The following is a 20248-nucleotide window of genomic DNA, read 5'->3' as shown; positions in this document are numbered from 1 at the left end:
TATTTTTTTGTTTTTCCTGCCTGTATAAACCGTCGTGGTTGTATTCATTACTTTAACGGTGCATACATCAGCATTTTGGAGAAGTAAAATATCTGAAAGTAAAACAGTAGCACAGTAACGCTTCTGTCATATTAAAACATGACAGTACTGTATTAAAGTGGGCATAGAGTGTATGTACACGTGAAAAATTGTAGAAAGTGAGATAGTTCACATCATTTATGAACCATAATTTTTAAGCATATTTGAACGATACTGCTGTTCTGACCCACAAACCTCACCAGTAGGTGGTGGGACTGCACACCAAGTAGCTTGTCTGCCAACCACCAGTAAACTCAAAAAGAAGACAACATCACATTTGAGTGTTTGGTGGCCACACTGACAGGTATCCAATGGGTTCCTGGTGTCTAAGAAAAGGCGCTAGCTGCTCAGCGAGCTAATCAACATTGCTACCGTACCGTCCACTTCCCACCTTTGTCCAACAAACAGAAAGTGTGGGAAATGGAGGAAGGGGAATGATTTACTATAAAACAGGACACGGATCTTGTTGCTCACCGTGTTGTGAACCCTCTGACTGGTGGGATGCAATCAATTTACCCAAATCCATTCTGACTTGGAAAAAAATGGATTGCAATACATTGATGAATTGATATTTTTATAGCAACCTTTGTTTCTTGTCAGAGATCCAACATTGGATTTAGGTCTGGACTTTCTAGGCCATTTTAACATATGAATATGCCTTGAGCTAAAACATTCCACTGTAGCTCCGGCCGTATGTTTTGAGTTGTTGTCACACTGGAATGTGAAACTATATCCCAGTTGTGAGTCTTTTGCAGCATCTAACAAGTTTTCTTCTCTGTGTTTAGCTCCATCCATCTTCCAGCTTGACTTACACCATGGCTAAAAACACAGAGGTGCTGCTCTCTGCTTACTATTTAAAGTGTAATTAACCCCGAATCTATCCATCTTTTGTTGATAAACTGTCTACATAGGTTATTTGGGGTTCTATCTTTATGTTTCTGTGTGAATTTTGACGTTTTCGTCTAAATTGATTTAGTTCTGCATTATTTTTTGCCTGACCCCGTCTCAGTGCTGGCCTCCTGAGGTGAACTGAGCAGCTGTTAAAAATGGTACCGGTTTACATCACACAGCCCCAAACAGTTTCACTTTAAGTGACTTCTGAACTGATTGGACTGGGTTTTATTTAAGCTATCAAAGAGTGAAGACATATGCACATCATACAATTCAGATTTTCATTTGCCAGAAATTCTGAAAAGCGAGGTACAAATAATCTTGCAAATGCACTGCTGCTGCTATATCACACAGCTGCAGAGGAATTATGAGCTTCATTATAATGAAAAGAGGAATTTTAAACATATACACGTCAAAACAAACGCGAAGGACATAAAAAGGGCGCTTGGGAATATAAACTTACTGCGTTTAACTCTTCAAACTGTGATGTTCCACGTCTGAGAAAATTACCCAGTGGGGTAACCTAATTCCCACACGCTGCATATCAGACTGAAAAGGACACATACTTCCTCTGTAATCACACCCTAATTACATCTGAATTGTAAAGAAGGTGTGTGTTTGAGTATGTGTGTACATGTTTTCCCTATGAGCACAAAAAAATAAAATAAAACAGCCTGAGAATCTGCTCAGAGAAGACAGCAAAGTGTAATTGAGCTCCACGAGGTTCCAGACACTGCGGCTGTTGCAGCAATACTTAATGTGCCGCTCATTAGACATCAGAGTCTCCTCCTGTCTCTGGAGGAGGACAAGAAGCTGCAGCCAATACGCAATCTCCTACTCTCAACACCGAGTCACATTTAGAGCTTAAAGCATATGCTGAGTGTAGAGAAAGAAAAGAAGATTAAAAAATGAGTATTCCACACAGAAATATGAGGACACTGCAGTTTAACCTTTAATTAGCAGGAGTTCAACAATAAGATTCTTGGGAAATGTGGTCATTCAGCTCAAATACATTCATATTTCAAATGACTGTATGTTTATATGGTTATGAAGTTGTTATTTCCAACAAAGGGGAGCAAGTATTAAGTAAAGTTAAAAGCACAAAGTGCACTGATCAGAGCTTTGTTACCTTGTAATATATATTAAAGCCAATTTTTCTTCAAGCACAAAAATAAAACAGCCTGAAACTACTTTTTTTAGCCACTGCAAAACATGGTTTTGCTCATTTTGAAAGTGACAAAATGATTTCAAGATGAAAACTATCTTTAGGAGGTGCACGGTTTCTTCTTAAAATAGCTTCTCATCATAGTTTCAGTTGAAAATCAATGATTCAGATCACAAGTGGATTATTTTGTGTCTCTCTAGCGAGATTATCTCTCAATGAACCACATATGGTAATTTGAGTTTGATGTTAAAAATGTTTGAAGAAAAATAAAAGTCAGAAAAGAGCAAATGTTTTTTTTCCCCCTTCCCAAATCTCGATTTTCATCCAAGTTGGTAACATGTAACTGAACGTTATGAGACTCATTTTGTATTACACCCTGCAATTAAATTGTTGCTGCGTCTGATTCAGATTCAGTCTGAAGTTCCTGCATTCTGTTCTTAGGGCAACGGGTCAGACACACCAAAACATTTAAAATGGTGTGTTCAGGCAGCAGTGACATAAGCTTTTGAATGATTCAAATTTGAGACATTTGAGGTCAAACAAGAGGTGCTTCTCTCAGCTGCAGATTCTTAAGAACAACTGGCATCTTTCTAAGGAGTAGTTTGAATGTTAGGCAGCGGTTCATTTCTCCAGAGAAAACGCTTAGCGCTCTGTCAAGCTTTGTTCTACCACAACAAACTAATGTGCTGTGAACAGCTCTGTAAATTTTTAATCTTAAAAACAAAATACTCCAGATGTATTAGCCGACAGTAATACGGTACGTTACCTGAAACGTTAACAAAGGTCGACGCTTGCGTGTTGCCCAGAGGAAAAGTCGCCACTTTGCAGGTGTATGACCCGATATCAGCAAAACCAACTCCTTCGATGATGATAGTGGCATCCCGTATGGACGGGGAAACAAACGAGATGCGCTTGCCGTATTCCAGGGCGTACGAGGTTCCGTACTCGGGGTTGAACACTGCCAAGGTGATGGGACCCGATGGAAGACGGCGTTCCCAGGAGATCTGAGTCAGACTCAGGTTGGGCTCCACCAGGATCTTGCAGCCAAGCGTGATGTTCTTCCCCAGCACCGCGTTCACTTTGTCAGGGACGACCACCTGGTTACTGCTTACACCTGCTGAATTAAAAGGACATAAAAAAGAATGTTCCGATGTTATTGTCACAGCAAAAACTAAACAGGAAAATTATCTGTCACGGTCTGTTAATGAAGTGGGAAAACACATGTCAAGGAGAGGAACAACAGCCAACAAAAGTTACTTTGCCCAGAAGCATGCTTCCCTATTTACTGATGAACTCAACATCACATAATGAGATGCATGTATAGGGCCCTATGAATTACGTTTTATTATTTTCCTACTTCAGTTTTATTTTGTTCCCAAATTCTACTTTTTGCATTAAAATTTTTCTGATTTAATTTTTCCCATTTTATTCATATTTATTATCCCAAAAAGTATGTAGTTATGGTGTGAATGAAAAAAGAAATGAACAAATCAATAGACAAACTGCTGTGGTTCAACAGAACATTAGGTTTAAAAGACATTAAACTGTTTCCCCATCATTTTTTTTAGCATTTGTAGGATTTCGCCTTTTTACTTGGATAAAAAGACTATACACCGTTTCTGCCTGCATTGCTAGACTCGGGCATTTATTGTGGCTCTGTTGACCCAGAATGCCCTTCGCTGCAGTTCGCTTCCTGCTTTTGGTGCGGTCTTTGGTCCTCTTGCATTCACATATGCATTCAAACTGCTCCAGAGTTCACTGCAACCGAACCGAGACCTCGGTTTGTAGGCGGACCAGAGTTCGCATGTTTGGTAAACTGATTGGTTTGAGTCACACCTTCCTAAACTGACCCAACTTTCTAGGCAAACGAACCAGAGTTCAATTAAAGCGGACTAAACAGGGCTGGCGTGAATTTAGTTTTTTAATAGGGAAGAAAATATGCCTTTTAAAACGCCTTAGAGTTGAACACAACACCAAAATACTTATGTAGCTCCCACTTATTCCCCGTTTGCACTGCTTTACCAAAACTGATCGAAGTTTGTTTGCTTTTTTTTCCTCAAAGGAATATCTGATTTGAGGCACAGTGCAATAAGTACCGTCAACTCTGATTTATTTGCATGTTCAAGAGTTAGCAAATATAACTGCCTGAAGCTAGCTACTTCTTCTATAGAGTTGTATATTATCACCGTCAACTGGACTGAGATGTTGCAGCTAGCTAGCTTCCCCTGTGTGTCTTTGAGTAGTCATTGTATCTTTGTGCCTCCAATCACGCTGACAAAACGTTCAAAAACATATTCTCTCGTTTATAAAACTTGGTGGCCCTGAAGCTTGAGTTAAGCTACAAGGTATGAATTTACTTTTTGGAGAAGATGTCAGAGTTTGAGAGAGTTTTTCCGCCATGGGTGACTGGTTCATTCTGTCTGTGTTGAAGGGAGAGCCGAACAAACGCACAAGCCGAGCCTGCGTAACCAGGTAACGGCTGGTACGGGAGCTGCAGCGGCCAAAATACTACTGTATATCTGTAAAATTCCGTGTTTTATTGTGTTTACCTCATCACTGAAATCCAGGGGTCCTAATACTGTGTGACTTTCACATCAGGTTCAAATTCCCAGCAGCAGCTGCATTCTACAAAAACAAGTTAACTTTCAGCATTTCTGGAGAGATCATCTATGCTAAAACTACAAAGAAAGACACACTAGCTTACCCTCATATAAATAATGCATGCCAAGGATTTTTAGTTTGATTTGCCTTCCCTTGGTAGAAATAACTTCTGTGTTTAATAAATGTCTTTGTTTCCTAACGTAAGACGAAGCAGATTTCTTGTGCGTGACTGTGGGTTCTGCTCTGCCTCTGAAGCTGCACACTTTCACCACGGGGCACTCAGACTGCTCCTCTTGCTAATTGTCAGAGAATCTTATTAACTAGCAGGTACGATTTTCTGGACAGAGATGAAACAAGGGAAGCAATAGATTAACTTTATTCCTGCTTTTTTATGAGCCCACAAATTTGACTCTGAGCCCACCCCGTAGCTTTTGTTGTCTTGTTTTGAGACACATAAAACAGGCTTTGAACATTAAAGACCATGTCAGTACTGTACAGAAAGAAATGGAAAATGTGACAATGAATATGGTTCCAGAGAGGTAAAGGACTGTTACTACCCCAAAGTGTACCAAGTAGCGGTGTACCGATTGCGGTTTTTTGGCCAATCACCGATGTTAAATCTCCAATTTCCTCCTTACTGTGGAAACAGTGGTATTAATTGAACCACCGTGCATCCACGAATAACCAAACTGTATCCATCAAATTCACAGAATGCTTTTTTTTTGGTTTATTTTCTATGATATAAAACAGCAACCTGAAAATGTGGTATTATGAAAAGTTTAAGAACAATAGCTGTTGCAATCAACATGTAGAGAAGCATAAGAGAAGCCATAAATAAAACGGATTATGAAATCACTGTACAAAATTGCCCTTAAAAAAACCTACTCATCAGAATGGACATTGACGAGCTCATTCTAATTCATCATGCAATTAATTGAATCACTGCGACAGGCTTATGTCCAAGGACTGCACTGAAAATGCATTTTGTTTTGTGGCCTAATGGCTGGTTCTTTTCTGTGAACAGCATTTTCTCCTTGTGGATGTGTAGGTTTTCCTCCCACGGTCAGAAGACACACACACTCACCCACACCCCCACACACACCCCATCACACACAGTCAGGTCAATTACTGTGATTCTAAGGTGTTGTCTATCAGTTTTACGTCAATCGTGTGATGGACTGTAAACTGGAGTGCACGCTGCCTTTTGGCCAGCGTCAGCTTGAATAGCAGCCGGATGTGTAGGAGGTGAAATCAGACTGAAGTTTGTAGTAAAAAAAAAAAAAAGAAGAAGGATTAAACTTAAATAATGTCACAAAATAAACCCCTGCAGGATTTGAAAACGTCTTTAATGGTATTCATAAAGACCACTTGGAAGTCTGTTGTGTCTAATTGGTCAATAAAAGAGATCACAGCTTTGAAAATCTGTTTTGGAGTAAGATCTACTTGAACTCTCTTCTGCTTTATGAATTAAATCAAAACTGTTTCTGATTTGATAATCCACATGTTGACAGATGTGTTACGTGGTTGTAGCAGGACAAACAAACACTTCCAGCTCGGTGGTGGTATAGGTCGTATCTTGGAAAACTAACCTGAAATAAATCCTAAATTACAGGTCAAGGCAGCTGCTGGGACAAAAAAAGCCATCTCAGTCTGTTTTCTTTCCACTTTTTCTGAGAATGACTCATTGATAGAATCACATATGCTTATTTTTTAAGAGGCAATAATTTACAACACTGTACCCTACTGAGCAGCAGAGTAGACCAGTCTTAAACCTTCATAATAAATGTTTTCTTTTATTAGAAAACCCCCCCCAAAACAGTAAAATATTACCCTGAGCTGATTTTAATTGAAATATTCCAACGTTAAGCTTCCCCGACATGGCTGCAGTCAGAATAAACTAAATTTGGGAGCCGTAAATTTCTACTTTGTACGCCGTCAAAGATGTGATTGGGGTAAAACTTATAAAAGTGGTCCACTAGCGGGTATTTCAAGTCTTTGGCATGGATATGAGTGGTAAACCACAGCAATGCTATCATGGTTTGTGAGCAATATAGCCAAGGAGGCTGACGCTCCCTGAGCTCCATTACGTCCCCTGTAATTTTAGTGATTACGCTCACACTCACACACACACATATAAATGGAGTATTTCTCTCTCTCCCAAAATAAGAAATAAGTGTGTGACCATCTGTGCAAAAGTAGGACCCTGTGTTTGAATAGCTGCTCAAGCTTCAGCATGGGGAAGACTGTGAGGGGGAGTTTTATTCTCCTGTCCTGAGTACTATCCACATGCTAACAACATAGATGCACTGATACACTCTTTTCACTTCTGGTTACAGAAGTGAAAAGATATCTGAGGTTCAGTATCAGCCGATACATATCCGATTCGATACAGAAAAACAGTGCTGAATTGACTTGACTTTTCTTTTTTTTATAAAAACAGACATAAATGTACTGAATTATATTTTTTGATAACTCTGCGCCAGTACAAACGTAGTCAAACATGTAAAAACAACCCAAATTTTATTTGTTCAATCAGTGCAACAGCAAATGTAAAATAAATAAAGAAACTGGAACTGACAACAGGTCGACTACCTTGGTCAAACATGTACAAAAATAAACTGCAACAAACCTTCTTTCAAATGGTTTAGAAAGTGCAATTAGGAATTCTATTAAATAATGTAAAGCAAATAAATAAGCATGACATCACTCAGCGCACAAAGCATAGACTTAGGCTGAGTTCACTCTTCATTATTTTACAATGAAGAGTAACAAAGTAGCTCATAACTGTATGGTGGACAAAAAATTATAATTTAAGAACAACAGTCTGAAAAGCATGAAATGCATTTGCCCTATCTACTCGCTAAATAAAAGTTGATGAACATCATAGAAGTGACCTTGATCTTCTAATCAATGTCAGATGTCCCAGGAACAGATGAGGAACCTTTAGAAATGGTTAGATTGTAGAACAATATCAAATTGTCACCTTCCGAAACAATGGCTTAAGTAATTCTTTGCCAAAACATGATTTAGGAAAAAAAACAAAAAACTTTTGGCAAAAAACTGACTGAGGCCATTAGTTTAGGAAGGTGGAATAGTAAATATAATTGAAGTCTCATTAAAGAGTATGACTTAAGTGCTATTCTACCAAGACATGACCATCCACCTTAAGGGAAAAGGCTGACCAAGAACAGTGCAAATCAAAGAAACAGCCAAGACCACCAAAGCATTGGCTGCAAAGAGCCAGAGTTTAGGTGTGAGAATCTGCTGACAAATCAATGTTTAGTCGTGCATTTCACGACTAAACATTAGTCGTGAAATGCTGTACGCCAATTAGGGGCCAAGGCAAATGTGTGGAAGACCCAACAGAAACTTTTCACTGGACATCAACCACAATGCACTGTCTCCTTGGTGACTCATGCTGTCATGTTGGGCAAATGCTTTTGTTCAGAGCTGATGGGAAGATGGATGGAGCTAAATAGAGGGTAATACTGAAAGAAAACTTCACAAGACTTCAGAGTGGGACAGAGAATCAGCTCTGTCCCATAAACAAACATTAGTTTAGGTGTATTAGAATGGCTCAGTCAAAGTCTAGGCCTAAATCTAATTAAGAAAATCAGTGGAAAGACTTGAAAATTCCTTAGCTTGAACTGCTTTGCAAAGAAGAATGGGCAAAAGTCTTCTAAATATGAAAATTGTAGCTGCAATTGCAGCAAAAGTCAGTTTTATAAAGCACACATTAAAGTTTTTTAATAGCAAAAAGTTCTGAAAATCATACATTAAGGTTGTAACGTGACAAAACATGCAAGACATGTATAGTTCTGCTACGAACTGCACTAAGGCTGTTAACACATTTCCCTCAGAAAAAGAAACCAGTCTTGCCTTATTTGTCATCCACTTGAACAGACATTTGGAAAAGTCACTTTGGATTATAACATTTCACCACAATAGTTTAGACACGAATAAACGTCTATTCCCTGCATTTGATTCATGACCTGGTCTAAAAAAAAAAAGACCTATTGGTGCTATAATCTGTTTTCCAGTGCATGTGTTGCCCTCTGTTTGCATTGCTTCTGTCATAGTCACCAGGGTGCATTGCAGTGGGGGGGGGAGTCAGGGGCCGTCGAGGTCAGAGCATTTTCTACCTCATGGTCATCTGAGCTGACACAACAACTGTTTGCTGTCACACTATTTGTTCAACTTTGTTATTTTAGTTGAAAAAAAACCCGGCAAAGCTTTGAAACAATGCCAACAGCTGTACAGCCATATAGATTTACAATGTGTCTATAACAGGACAGATGGATAAAAATGTTTGCTCGTGTAGTAAAGCGTCATGTTTGGCATGCGCGACATCGCACTGATGCCTGTGGACACGTGTGCCGAGACCAGGCTTCTCCGTAGCGTGCCCTACATAGTGGAGCTACCTGACACGCCGCTCCAACTGCTCACCGTACGACAAGCGGCGTTGGTTTCGGTGTGTCGGCTTTCGAGGCCTGTCGAAGTGCAAGGAGAAACTAGACTCTGTGCGTGCTATGCGCTGTTTGTTTTACAGTAAAGCATTGGGAAGTAACGAGACCAAGGAAAAGGGACTCCACCCTTTACCATTAGTTGAGGCGGTAGACAGATGGCTGCTGCATGGGATACCTTCAGCCAGGAGGAGAGTTGGAGGAGGGAAAACTTGGCATTGCTCTGCCGCAAGAACACAGTCGGGCCTCATAAACTAGAGCACTGTGACATATTATCTAAAATACTGCAGGCAAATGAAATCTAAGCAGCATGCTAAACAAAGCTGTCATTTAGTTTCATCAGAGGAATAGGCATACCATTGAGGCACAGTTCACAAGTGTCACAGGATTTATTACTAGTGATCCATCTTGTCAAGTAAACACAAAAGTTCAGATCTTTATAAAGAATAAACAAGACAAAAAAAGAATTATGACAGTTAATACGTTTGATGTTGGGTTATGATGAAAAAGAAGAGCCCCAACCTGAAAAATCTATCATGACTAATAAGAAATTGGCTGGACTTTTACCCTCTCTTCGGCGAGAAACCGGAGGAAAGAATGAACTCATGGGCAGGAAATGCTTGCTCTTTGAAGAAAATGCTTCATATTTGTTTCTTTCCCTTCTGACATCACTAATTGCGACAAGCTGCTCGACAGACACGAGAGGTAAAATCGAAACCTTCCTTTTTGCCTGGCAACCGGTTCAAACATTCCCCCCTTTGGCCCGCTTGATGAGCCAAAAAAAATCTCCACCTACCGAGACCTGACCCGGCTTCGGCCCTGACCTCCCCAGGAGAGGGGCCGTCTTCTGGCCGATGCGAAGACCCGCGGAGCATGTCAGGACCGCGAGAGACGCCGGGGGACGAGGGTGGGGATTCACAGGGATTCACTCACAAGCAGTTAACAAAACACACAATATGTCATGTTCATATAGACAAACTCCATGCATAGATTATCATGTCAAACAGCACTCACGAGGGACTAATCTAAAGACCTCACAGGAGAAGAATGCAGACATGAGATCGGTGCAAGAGAGAGTGTGGTTTTAGGACCAAAAGCAAAAGGAAACTGAGTTGAGTAAAGAATGGATAAGGACAAAAAAAAAGCTAGAACTAGGTCAGGTATGGACAAAGTACGGAAACAAATTGACAGGAAGATAACGCCGCAACACGCAGAGCTACGCAAGGGCCAAAATATGTTCCTGGCCTGGCCGATCATTTCTACATATGTACAGAAATAAATACAATATGTTGGAGGGCCTCGCCGATTTGAGGAGAACTGAGATCACAATCTTCTGTTTCTGCAACTTATTGTGATGTTAAATGACACAAGTTGTTTACAAGATGATTTAAATTGGTTTATCTGGAAAGAGTTTTTGGGACGTTACCGTAAGTCGTAGTCTGAAGGCTTTGAATGATGAAGCAGCTTTTCCAAAAGTTAGGTTTGAAACAAATGGTTTTTTAATGCACCCAAGTCTGGGGAAGAAGCCCCAGACTTGGGTGCACATGAAGACTATTAATGGTGTCTTTCCAGGGAGTGAAGCCATTTCTCAGTATTTTTTACAAACTAAAATCTGTGCCTCTGCAACCCATTTGCTTTAATGGCAGATTTCAAATTTCTGTTTCACACACTGATGCCTAAGAGAACAATTCAGGCCCTGTCCCCAAGGAGACGATTTCAGGAGTATCCGCAAAAGCTTTTTGTTGTTTACCCACACAGATTTGACTTTTTGGGAAACCAGAAGCAAACCCAGTTTTTGAAACTGGGTTCCAGAGTGGATTCATTTCAGAACGCCGTTTTCATGTTGAATTTCCATAATGAAAAAAAGGAAAGAAAAAAAGAAAGAAGGGATATATGACAAGAAAGGAAGAACAGAAGGAAGGGAAGGAAGGAAAGACACAAAAAAAACAAAAAAGGTAAAAGAAAGAACATGGTGAAGGGTAAAGTGAAAGACATAAAAACAAGGGGGAAGAAGTAAAGGCCAAAGGAAGAAAGGACATGACCAAGGAAAGAAAGAAGGAAGGACACAATGGAGGCATGGATGAGGAAAGGAAAACATTTCAACAAGGCATAGGGATTAAAAACTGTAAGAAACAGAAATATTTTCTGTTCTTATTTTCTTTTGATGATGTTGTAGCTCCATGTCTCTCTGTCCTGCTTGTGTCTCACTTTGACGAATACCAAACATGGCGCTATTTGTTGTTTGTGTCGTTCTCTGACAGTGTTGCAGCGCCACCGATTTCCCCGGCATACCTACATCATTCGCTGTGGCGCCTTAACCTGCTGCGTGAACGCTCATATTTTTTATTGTTTACAAAAGTTTACTGTGCTCATCTCCATGCACACAGAGCCTCAATTAAGTCTAAATCGTGACATTGTGTCTCTTTGTTCCACCTAGTCTCCTGTAGAGATCTATTGTTACTCAGCTTGAACATCTTGAACCAGCAAGGTGTTAGGCTAACAGAGGACTACATCCACTGTTAGCCTAAAGCAGAGAAGCACCAAAGAGAGATACAAATGTTCCTGGATTGGTTTGATAAGTGATCTATTGGTGAAAAACTGAAATATGCGTCTCCACTATTCATTAAATGAATCAGAAGTAAAGTGCCATCATTTTCAGTCTGAAGCTGAATAAACTTTGCATATACTTTTGCTAACTTTTTGAGATTAATGAATGTAGATATCGACAGAAACAACAACTACAAGCTCTGTTGGATAAATGGGATTAATCTTGTAATTCCTTCACTTTAGGGTCTACAGTCCTAAGAAATTACATACTGAATTGGCAGGTCAAACTTCAAAGAAAGCCAGAAATCACTTTCAGCCAGGAAATTGTGATTGGTGTATCTATAGTCCTTGTTACACTGTCTTTACACAGCACAGCAAGAAACAAGAAAAGAAAAAACATCCCTACCTGAGACAAGCTTTGTAAAAAAAAAAAAAGACTTACTTATCTCTCCTTTTTCCAACACATTTGTATGTTTTCTTGGTTTTGGAATTAAGTAAAACATACATGTTGTGTGCTTCTTAAAAACATTACTCAGGGAGGGTTACAATAGTCGTTCAATAAAATTGTTCCTTTATAGTCCTTAACATAAAAATGTCTGTGGCATTGGTTAGCCTCCTTTACATCAATGCTGTTAACAAACAAATCCTAAATTTGCTATAAAAAATTTAAAAGAGAAAGCTGACATTTGGTATGAATATTTTGCATATTTTTGAACAACAAAAAAAGAATAAAATATTTATAAAATACTGGGCATTTCTATTCAAACTGAAAGTTCTGTGTTGTATAGGATAACACTTCTTAAGTCTTAACGTTGGAAATACATCGAGTTTTCGCTGCATCATCTCCTCAGTGCCTCTAAAGTATGAATGGATGCTTTAATGATGCTCTGACTCAGCTTAATCAGTGAACTTCCAGTATGTCAACTGTGTAGTATAGATTACTTTACAATTAATGCTTGAAGGTTACCGTGGTTAAGTACAGATCTGCTGCTAAACCTTAATCAACTATAAACTATGGAATCAACAAACAATGAAACAAAAACTGGAATTGGTTTCGTATGGGCAGATTCCGTAGCTTCACAATAATGCCTACTTATTGTGAAGGGCTAACTTTTTTTCCCCAAGTTAGTCCTTCCGACAGTCTTAAGGACGCCCCGATTATTGGGTTGGCTCCAAAGATAATCTTATGAGATATTAATGCTGTGTATGATGTGATAAGAGTGATCTAATCCGCTCAGAAAGATGTCGGGACCGCTCCGCTCTAAAATTGGGGATATTTAACAAGTTGGATTATTGTGGCCAGATATTGCAGTGTGTGGTGTTCCTTGAGGACAAATGAGAACACAGCTTGTTGAATGTGACTTGTAGCCAAGCAGACAAAATAACTTCCATGGCAACCAAAAAAGTCCAGGATTTCCCTCAGTGTATTATAAGCCTGGTGGGCCACCAGACTTCACTTGCGCCCCCACCAGGCTAAGCATGGATTGTTTGTTTATTATAGGCTCTTTTGTACGCCAGTACCAGTGATAGAAAAGATGGGTTAAAAAATCTCTTTGGTGACACGATTGGAAGAGCAATGGCAACATAGTATGGCCAGTATGTGAACACATAGTGAGACTGAGGTCTGTGTCGTTTTTTATTCACCGAAACTCCGTAACCACTGCCTATCTTTACCAGTCTATTGACACTTTGATTAGAATTAAACAACTGAAGTGAAACTGGTCTTCCAATAACACATAACTACCTACATTTTCAAATTTCCTGTCAACTTTAAACATTTTCTAACTCAAAAGGCTATTGGATGACTGTCCTAAACCAGGCCATACTGGACTTAGAAGACAGTTCTAATGGTTCCTGCGCTACTGATTCCCCAAACTATGCTAATGTAACCGACTTATTGCTCCAAAGTTAGCAAAGGCACCAAGTTCTGTAAGGTAGACTAAAGTCAATAGTTCAGCATACAGTCATTGTAAAAAAAGAAAGCAAAGAAAAAAGCTTTTACAAATTGTACATGGAGTGGTATTTTTAAGAACATTATTTTCACACACACATATCCATTTTTGCTTTATCAGTAGATCTGAATAACTTCACAATTTGGTAATGGCTAGATCATTTAAATGTTAAAACTTTAGAAGGCATGGGAATTATACTTTCTTTTCCCACCACTATGACTGGCTTCTTTGAATGCATCAGCCAGGCCAACATGACACAACGACTAACACAAGCCTCACAGACCTCCACTTTTGTAAGGCCGTTAACTCCAACGATCAGTCAGAAACAGGATAGGCCAAGTGGTGAATTGGATGTTTTATAGCATGCCTTTATTGTAAGAAATATTTGTGCAGGGTGAAGAAAACATTAGTCTCCACACCAGCTCTCGTCTACCCCCTTCCTTCCTTGCATTGTATTTTGCGAGGGTGTGAGGTTCTTTAGAGAGCTAATTGATGGTGGAGACAAACACAGGCTGACAGGCCTTTAAATAAGGGGCAGGCGGGCCTCTTTCACATGTCACTGTCCTCTTCAAAAACCTCTCTCTTTGAGCCCCCTGTCGCGATTTGGACTTAGGTGCCCTTCTCATCTAAGTCACATTTGATTAAAAGATCAGAGCTTAAAAGCAAAAAAAAAAGAAAAAGATCAATAATGTTGGTATAGACAGAAACCTCTCAGAGTCAAACTATAACTCTGCTGTAGGACGTAGGAAGGACAATGTCTGCCACTGTGTACCAAAGGAACACAAACAGGCCTTTAGCATCCTGTCTTAGAGTGGGATTTGTTATTGTTTGTTGTGTGTGGGGGCCTGGGGTTTTTAGTATGTCCACACAGCTCTGCGGCTCAGGAGGTGGGCGGCAATGTTATTTTTCCATGCATGCGTGAAACAAAGGAACAATTTGGAAATGTCAGAGATGGCAACAAAAATCACAGAATGTCTATGTGCTGTGAAAAGTCTTTGCCTTTTTTCTAAAATATAATTGCTCTTTATATGAAATCACATAGATATGGCAGCTGTTTAGGCGTTTTTGCTAAATTCTGTTGATCTTAAAAGACCTTTTGCCACGAAGCTACACAAATGTGTGACCTTTTTAACTTAAATCAGAGCTTTGAACCATAATTTTTTATTATCTAAATTGTAGCAAATCTAGAGTAGAAAATATTATGAGTGGTCCATCATAATTAAACAATGTACCTTGAAACAGTGTTGAGTAAATGTAAGTAGAGTAACGGTACTTCTTCTTTGTAATGTTTCACCTTTAAAAACTGAATACAGGTGTTTTTCTTTGACAGTATTTTATAGTCTCTTATTAATAGACTTACAGGACAGCGCTAACATCTAGGCCAGGTAACAAAACATTACAACCATATATAGCATAGAGGTGGATGAGGCAACGTTTGCAAACTTCCCCATAAGACCAGATTACACAAACATGGCACACGAAACAAACTTTGTCTGGGTTGTTATCACAAAACCACACTGGACAAACAGGAACTGAAAACATTGCAAAGCTTGAGCATAATTATTTTCTTCTTGTCTGGGGACATAACCATAAGTTTGGCCATAAGGAATATCTTTTTTTAAACATATACTAAAAATGTCTTTGATAGGTTTATATTAGCGCTGAACAATATATCAAATGTCTAAATGTATTGTGGAATACGTATAAGCAACAAAGGAAAATTTAGAAGACAGTTAGTTGGCTAACATAGTCCAAGTGTAGTATTCATATTTTGAATTATGCTAGAGCTACCTGAGGTAAGCCAATGTGTTGTTTTTATATGTTAGACCAAGGTTGTGAAGCTGTTGGTGTATCTTAAGTCTGCTGTACTGGTGCAGAGTTACAAACACATTAGTAATTCAGTACATTTATGTCAGTGAATTAATTGACTTAAGAAATATCTTAAGTCAAGCTCTGTTTTTCTGTATCGGATCAGTTTGGGATAATATTAAACCTGAAAAGTGAAGTGAAAAAAGTGGACCGGTGAATCCCTAAAGCTAATCAGGAACGGACTACAATATAGGAGTAGACCTATAAATATTTAATTTTGGAATTCCATAACTTCCAGACTCAGTTCTGAATCATGTTTTAACATTTCAAACAGTAAATACAACATTTAATAGTGGCTTAAATTCTGCAAAACCCATAGACTGTAAGAAGATGGATGGACGCATTAACAAAATGTAGGCATGGATGGGTGAAATTATGGTATTTACTATGAGTTACCTGTTTGAGTTTAGAGTTTCAGCCAGCATCAAGATACTAGAACTGTTTTAAAGGTTCACCTTAAAATTACAACTTTAAAACAGCTTGTAATGTAATTAGCTAACATGCGGCTACTCATTTGTTAAATTCATCCATGAGGTCAAACACAGAATGCTTACTATTATGAGTATAGTCTTTTAAATTAGTATTGCGTACATTAAAAGATTATGTAAATGTCTTTTAGTTTTATCTAAGCTTTTAATCTCGAGTCGATCACGCAACTTCCTGTCTTTACTGCATATAAGCAGCAAGAAGAAAACACAGGCTTCTTAATTCTCAAAAGAAAACCAAGCCATAAAACCAACCAAAATCCCATTTTTCATCCTATCCATGCTTTGTCCCTCTAAATAGTCTCACTAAAAAGATATGTAAGGCCAAGCGTAGTCATCATTCAGTGATACAGTGAACAGTGGACTAAACACAGAGCCCACTGTCCTCCTCGGGAACTAAATAGACTACTGTAATTTTATTAGACTGATGTAAAATAGTGAAAACACAGCTTCCCACATTATGCAGGGACAGAAATGGGAAATTGAAGTGTTTTTGTTTTTTTAAATGATCAGCAAGATTTGAAAGATTGCCCACATTTTCGGACAGTCTTGTCAAGGGGTTAATATAGTGTCAATAAACTAATATTTGATAATGTGGTGCAAAAGATTTATAGTAGTGATGTTGCTTAATGCAAAGCTTTTTTACAATAATAACCACAGAGCAAACCACTTCATAGGAAACTTAACTGGAATCTGATTTATAAGAAGCATTTATAAATAAGACAGAGCTTGAAACAGGAAAGTAGCCATTTTGGCATAACAACAAAAAATATATGAGATAGAAATTCAATTAAACCTGAATCAGCCAAGAAACAATCTATTTTTTATGCAAACAGCATCAGGGTTTTGTTTTTTTTTGGGAGTGTTGAATCATCAGCACATTAGCAGTAACCACTTCTCAACAGAGGACGGAAATGAAGCAAACTATGAGAAACCTAGCTGCTTTCAGCAGTCGATAGAAACAGGATGCAGGTTGGTCAGTGTGGCATCGCCAACATTATCATGGTCAAAGGAAGTTAATTTTCTCAGCCACCCACCTTTCCAGACGCATGCAGAACTCTCAGTCTTTTTAAGTCAGATATCAAAGAGCTAACCTCGATTCACGTCTACCACCTACTTTGAACAGAGTACAGTACCCAGGTCATCCAGATGTGTTTAAACTGAAACACAACCATTGTGATTTCACAGGAACAAAATTTCTTCAGCTATTCTTTAATGTTAATTCACTGCAGTCTGACATTATTTTTGCTAATTTTCCATCTATTATGTCTAGACTTCAGAGTGGATATCCCGCTTTTTTGCCATGTCCCCTCCTATATCTGACCACAGATGTTTAATGCTAATATAAAACTTGACCAGTAGTCAAGTTTGTAGTTGGATTTCTGCCTTGAAACTCAACTTGAATCAGGGCTTCCCTATAAGCCTGGCTTTACTTGCCCCCTGGTGCCCTACCAAAAGGCTCAGCTAGATTTCTGTGGGAAACCCTGTGAATCATTTTAATTAAAAAAAAAAAGAATACATTGAAATGCATAAATACAATATAATTGTTAATCGTCTACCAGGTCTGGGACATGGGGGAAGGTGGAATTGCCTTTCAATAAACTACCCTGTTGTGTGACATGTACTGCAATCAGTGCAATGTCTGATATTCTAACACTCTTTTAGAGCCACGAAAGGAATTGGACAGTTGTTTTGCTGCAATCCAAGTAGAGGCAAAAAAAAATAGAACTCCAAATTTTGCCAGAAGTGAGCAGGACTCTACGTTATAGCAGCCAGGCAAGTTGAAAAAGAGGACAGCAGAGAAATATCTTTCACTTTCCTTTATAAATATTTAACAGAAATGAAAACTGCAGTTTATTTGTTCTCCCTGTAAAACACTTTGATCAGGAGGGGGAAATGCATTCAGATTCAGTCTGTCTGAAAACAAGATTACTGGGAATCTTGCAAAATGAACTCAGAGTACAGTTGGTAAAAAAAAAAAAAAAGTTCTGCAATCCAGGTGTGCAAGGTCGAGCTACAACTTTTAATGCAACATATGCATCTGAGCTTAGATCTGTTAAACAACTCACATTGGCGAAGGTCTTTTTGGAGAATATGTGAGATATGGATAATTCCACGTCACATTCAGAAGTTTTACAACCTTCTCACAATTGCACTTGCAGTCTTATTTATAGTTTTCTGATTTATAGTTTCAGTTGTGCCATAATATCAGCGCACTTTGTGTTTTTTTCTGCTAGGTTCAGTTGTGTGTCAAACAATAACACTTGTTTGTTATGCGCATAATACATTTGATCCAACATGACCATAAACTAAGAAGTTTTTTTTCTAGAAAAGCGGCGGTGAGAAATTAAGCCACTGAAAAATGACAAGCCCTACTCAGTTGCATTACCACAACAATCCTGAGACTTTAAATTCTTACTGAAGAAACACACAAAGTTGGCTGGTTTCAGTATCAGCACGTTGGATAAAAATAAAACCAAAAGACACGCAGAGAAGTAAAAAGTTTATAAAGAGACACTAATTTCTAAGTAACTTTTGAGCAGAAATCCAGGTTGTTTTAAGTCAATAATTCCTCAATATTGATGAAAAAGTACTATTTCTACTGGAAGATTATTTCACTTAAAACAAGACATTTCCCCATGTTGTAAGTGAAATAATCTTCCAGTAGAAATAGTACTTTTTCATCAATACCTCCTATATCTTGCTCAAAAGTTGCCTATCAAATTGTTTTGTCTTATTTAAATTGTACCAAGATACTTGCATTAGAAACTAAACCAAAAATACTCAGTAAGATTTTGAGTTTTTACAATGTTGGAAAGTTTTGACCTTCTGACTCCGATTACATTAAAGTAAAATAGGAACATACTGCTGTTTCTCCATAAAATTATTGCTCTATTTTTAAAATACTCTCTTTATAAACTTCTTACATCTCTGCGCATCTTTTGGCTTTATTTTTATCCAACGTACTGATACTGAAAACTAGCCAACTTTGTGTCTTCCTTCAGTAAAAATGTTTGCAGTGAAGGCTGTTCTCATTTCAACTAAATGAAACTGTGTTGTTACTGAAGATGATTGTTTAATTCAAGCTAGACGGAGCAGGTGAGAAAAGTAGGCAGGGGTAGCTATTGTTTTACCCACTACAGTAAGATGTATGCCAACAATCTTTGTGTACTTCCAAGAGAGATAGCCCAGCAGATAGCAGAGCCCGGTTTTTGACTGGTGGGTGTTAATAATCTCCCACTTGGGTGGTAGGGGGTGGGTCAGCGCACACAACTCACTGTGTGCCCATCCCACAGCTCAAAGGACTGAAACAAATAAGATTGAGAGGTGAAACTCAGCCACACCTGTTTCCCATAACCTTTGTGCTCCTCTCCTGGGGGGTTTGACTGCTGACTATGCACATCCTGCAAGTATAACTCTTTAATACGGACTATAAACCACAGTGTGTCCCAGTGACCCTCATGTAAGTCACAAAGCGTAATCTTTTCATTTTAGGGAAAAACCCTGATTCCTGAAAACAGCAGGCAAAAAGGAGTTAAAAAATGTCTCCCTCTGTTCATTCACAGCAGGTAATTAACCAAGGAAATATCTGGAAGCCATTTATATAGCCACGTTTCCTATGACTCAGTGACTAAAACAGTAAGTTCCTGTCTGTCCAAGATTTTTTTTTTGTTTGACAGGACATAGCATAAATCACAGTGAGAAAATATTGCTGTTAATATTAGCATTTCAATGTGTTTTCATAGCATTCTATCATGTTCCTTTCCATTTAAAATGCCTAGTTAATTACATATTAATGCATGGAATCGAAACCAAAGATGAGGTTAGAAGATATGGCTGGCGTGATTCTATATTTAAATTATTAGTATTTATTTTCCTAATCTGTCTGTTGCCCTGAGCTCATTTATTCAAACAGAAGATGTATATCTCTAAGGGCAAACTCAAAGACATTAAGACCCATTAGGAAAGCTTTTTCTTTTTTTTTAAAAAACGTTGAAGTTTCCAGTACGTAGCAACCATCTCACACAAGATCAAATCTACAAAGACCTTGGCCATATAGAGTTAAAGCTTCCCTTAAAAATATAAGAGCATTACTGTCAGCCTCAACAAGCACATGACGCTGTATTATGTTGTATTTCATTTGCATTGTCATTCATTTTTCACCTTATATGTTTAGGTGAAGGCCATGGTTCAGTT

At 38.5% G+C, this 20248-nt stretch overlaps 1 protein-coding gene across 2 annotated transcripts in view; it reads right to left on the bottom strand.

Moving 5' to 3' along the window:
* The window catches only part of nectin3a (nectin cell adhesion molecule 3a), a 52478-nt gene that overhangs the window by 23638 nt on the left and 8592 nt on the right, over nucleotides 1-20248 (bottom strand). Inside the window, exon 2 of one of the 2 annotated variants that reach the window (XM_032545313.1) lies at nucleotides 2901-3251. In XM_032545313.1, coding sequence (XP_032401204.1) covers nucleotides 2901-3251 — 351 coding nt within the window. The remainder of the gene's footprint in view (nucleotides 1-2900; nucleotides 3252-20248) is intronic. The other variant, XM_032545315.1, reaches the window with a different exon arrangement.

This window comes from Xiphophorus hellerii, chromosome 18 (genome assembly GCF_003331165.1).
Source record: "Xiphophorus hellerii strain 12219 chromosome 18, Xiphophorus_hellerii-4.1, whole genome shotgun sequence".
NCBI classification, from domain to species: domain Eukaryota; kingdom Metazoa; phylum Chordata; class Actinopteri; order Cyprinodontiformes; family Poeciliidae; genus Xiphophorus; species Xiphophorus hellerii.
This window is presented reverse-complemented; position numbering and strand designations above follow the sequence as displayed.